The sequence below is a fragment of the Phaseolus vulgaris genome, chromosome 8 (assembly GCF_051622355.1).
Source record: "Phaseolus vulgaris cultivar YP4 chromosome 8, ASM5162235v1, whole genome shotgun sequence".
NCBI lineage: Eukaryota > Viridiplantae > Streptophyta > Magnoliopsida > Fabales > Fabaceae > Phaseolus > Phaseolus vulgaris.
In genome coordinates this window covers 49,991,843-49,995,553 of record NC_143505.1, presented here as the reverse complement: position 1 = coordinate 49,995,553, position 3,711 = coordinate 49,991,843, and the positions used below count along the sequence as shown (strand labels likewise).

At 33.0% G+C, this 3,711-nt stretch overlaps 1 protein-coding gene across 1 annotated transcript; it reads right to left on the bottom strand.

Moving 5' to 3' along the window:
- Nucleotides 1-609: 609 nt before the first annotated feature.
- LOC137826998 (putative clathrin assembly protein At4g40080) lies at nucleotides 610-2,245 on the bottom strand. The gene has a single exon (XM_068633167.2). The coding sequence runs from the start codon at nucleotides 2,137-2,139 to the stop codon at nucleotides 1,096-1,098; it is 1,044 nt and encodes a 347-aa protein (XP_068489268.1). The 5' UTR covers nucleotides 2,140-2,245; the 3' UTR covers nucleotides 610-1,095.
- Nucleotides 2,246-3,711: the final 1,466 nt, after the last annotated feature.

Here is a 3,711-nt window from a genome sequence, read left to right as displayed (position 1 = left end):
TTGAATCGATACTTATTGTAATAGAACACTGTTCCATCTTCAATTATTTTCAAATAATGATATATGAACCTCCATTATTTTCAAACACTTAAATAACACGTTATTTCTCCAATTCCATCTATTTCTAGCATGACTCCATCTGTTCCAAAATACAAGTTGTTTAAAGGTTACTGCATAGATATTTAAAAAATAATCAATTTTATTGAATTTCATAAAAAATGAGTGATTTCCTAAAATACCCTTTTATCTCTAATTAAATGCTATCACTCCTACTCATTTGTTCATATTCTCATAACCATTCAACTTCTACGCATCCAAAGAGTATAAAAAGCAAGTAAGTTTTGGAACTAATAATGATAGGATTTACTAGAATTAGAAAGACTATTGTATGAATCCATGACTATTAAATAATATCATTCATGCACGTACTCACCCAAATCTTATAAGTTACTGCACTCCACACAAGATTCTACCTAATTTCTTGGAACTAAACCAATATTTTCTCCTTAGGCCAAAGCCAATAATATGACTATTAGGTAACAATCCACACTTTTAATCATTGTAACATATGACACATCATTAAACAATGCACCAACAATTCATCCGCAATTCTTCAATAACTTTAATCATGAAAAATAATTTACACAAAAAAGAATAAAGTGTAATGAAATTTCCTTCACTTTTTCTTGCGTTGGACCCGCGATATAGCTTACGGATGTAACATCTCATCCGATTTCAGAGTAACTCCAGAGAACATATGATAAGGCTTAAAGTCAAATTTATAAAAAATCTCTCTCTCTCTCTCTCTCTCTCTCTCTCTCTCTCTCTCTCTCTCTCTCTCTCTCTCTCTCTCTCTCTCTCTCTCTCTCTCTCTCTCTCTCTCTCTCTCTCTCTCTCTCTCTCTCTCTCTCTCTCTCTCTCTCTCTCTCTCTCGCAACAAATATATTTATGATGTGTTTGTTCCATTTTCTCTTGACAATGTACAAAATCAAAAACCTCAAAGAAAAAGAAATCAAAAAGTAAAAAATGAACAGAGAAAAAAAAACAAACAAACGACAGAGGACAGCTTATAGAGAATAAGACCGTTGGAAATTGTCATCCCAACGTTTGAACAGTTAGCTGACATGTGGCCACGCGCCACCCGGTGGGACCGGAATATAAAATTTCGCCGGGCTCAAGAAAAGGGTTGGTGAACCGAGTCGAGTGAGTCAAATCGTTCCTACCGTCAATCACCACAGTCAACCACATTCCTTCCATATCCTCCATTTCTTCCACCCCTTTCCTTTTAACCTTACCGATCAAATCCCAAAACAAAGTGTTTTTCTTTCTATTCACAAACAAAACAATCAACCTTTCCCTACACTCTTCCAACCTCTTCAAAAACTGCACCAACTCTCTCAACTCGTCCACACCCAAATCCCCCACCCTCCTCTCACTCTCCTCCACATGCAGTGAAATCTCACGCTGCACGCGCCCGTAATCATCGCAAACCAATCTCACAATTCTGTACATCAAGTCGATCCTCTGAAGGTGCAGCGACTCAGGCGCGTTACTCACCTGCTCCACGAAATCGACTAAACTTCGTATTTTACACAGCAACTCAACGCTAGATACCCCCGAAAACTCTCTTCCGACGCCGTCGCTTGTTAGATAATAACCCAAAACGCGCGAAACCGTCAAGACATGTTCCAGAACATTCGCGTACCATCGAACCCACGAGCTGAGCTCCAGAGATTCCACGTCCGTGTCGTCGCGGAAGGTAGCGAGGTTAAGAGCGTTGTGTCCTCCGTGCGAAGGGTAGTGCGAGAGGTTGTCCTTTAGCGTTAAGGGTCCCTCGGATACGATGTTGTGGAGAGTGAAGAGGCATTTCAGTGCCACCGTGGCGCTTTGAGTTCTGTGAAGGCGGTCCATGATTGCCTCTATGCAGTTGCGTGGCAGGAGATAAGAGCCGCGACCTGCGGAGAGAACGTCGGCGATTTGGGACTCCGACGGAGAAGAGGCGAGGCGGTGAGTGGTGGCGCGCAGGACATGGACGCGAACGGTGGACACGTGACGCTTGATTGAGAGTGATGCTGCAATCACTGAGGCTTTGTCTTTGAAAGTGTGTAGGAGATTTGTGAGTGCCTTGCGAATGGACATAGCGTGAAGGAGGCAAAAGTTGAAGAGTGTTCAAGTGCTCTGTTTTTTGTAGTTTCTTTTGGCACAAAAGTCATGCATGGCTCAATAATATTTCTGGTTCTTCACGGACGTGCACATTTGGTTTATTTATAACAAGTAAAATTATATAAAAACTATTTTGACTCAGCAAGAAAGTGAAAGGTGCAATATTTATTATATTCATATACTTTCTTCTATCTTTAAAAACAAACATTCATTTTAAAGTTTCATTTCAAGTATAATTTAAGGTTCCAACATTTTTTAGTAAAATATTTTAAAAGATTTTCTATTTTTTTTTTGTATTTCTACATAAGAATAAATACATGTATGTATTTACTAAATACCACTAAATTAAAGTAGTAACATTAAATCTGTATGGCATAATAATAATTTTCTAAATTTACTTTTATATATTTAATATACGAAAGGAAAATAATGATAATGAGGTTTTCTTTAAATTAAATTTTTTAATTATCTGATCTTCCTAAAAATTACATTTACGGTAAATAAACTAAAACTCATTGAGCTATTTTAATAAAAAAAAATTATTGCAATGAACAACTAGAAAGTATTATAAAAATAATAAGAATTTTTATAAAAAATATCTTGTAAAATTAGGGTGAAGAAAATAGTAATTAATTTCTCTTCTATCTCATCTTTCATTTTTATTCTATCACATTTGTTAATTTATTTATTATTTTTTCAAAATAAAAGTGTATGTTAAATTCTATATACAATAAGAATGTAATTATTATTTTCATTTATATTGAAATTATTACAAATTTATTAATGAGTTTCGTTCTTTTCTTTATTTAAGATATAGTATTTAAAAGTATTTAAGATTTTGAACAAATAAAGATATCATTAGAAAAATAGTAGAGAGAAAATAAAACGATGGTTGGAGTAAAATCATATTCATTTATTTATCCATTATTAATTAGCTGTCTTGCATTTATTTTATAACCAATTATGTTAATGTAAAAGGTACGAGTTATTTATGTTTAATATTTATTAGGTTTAATGATTATTTATTTATTTATTTTATTTATTGAGCTTTTATTTATTGGCTTATATATTGAACTTATTTAATTAAATTAATTTTATATAATCTAGAAGAATATGAAATATTTGAAAGAACCGATGCACATAAAAGAATATCATATTCTCCTTTCATTGAACGTATAAAGTATTTTTTCATTGTATATTAATTTTAATAATTTGAGATAATTAAATAATTTCAACCTTTTGCCTTAAAAAAAAAAAGAAGTGTACAAAATATTTAACTCAACCATAATATTAGTTACGTTAAATTTTTTTATATAAGGTACAAGTTAAATAATAGATTTTAATATGTAATTTACTGACTTTTTGGCTATGAAAATATATTTGTTTAGTGTGCACTTAATTTGTTTATGTAATTGTATAGACAGAGTAAATCTAGATAATATCTAAAATTGACTATAATTACTGTTGTGGGTTTGGTTACTCGATCGTTCTCCCTTACGTTCTTTTACTTCTAGACTTCAACACTTCTTCTCTTTAGTTCCTTAGTGC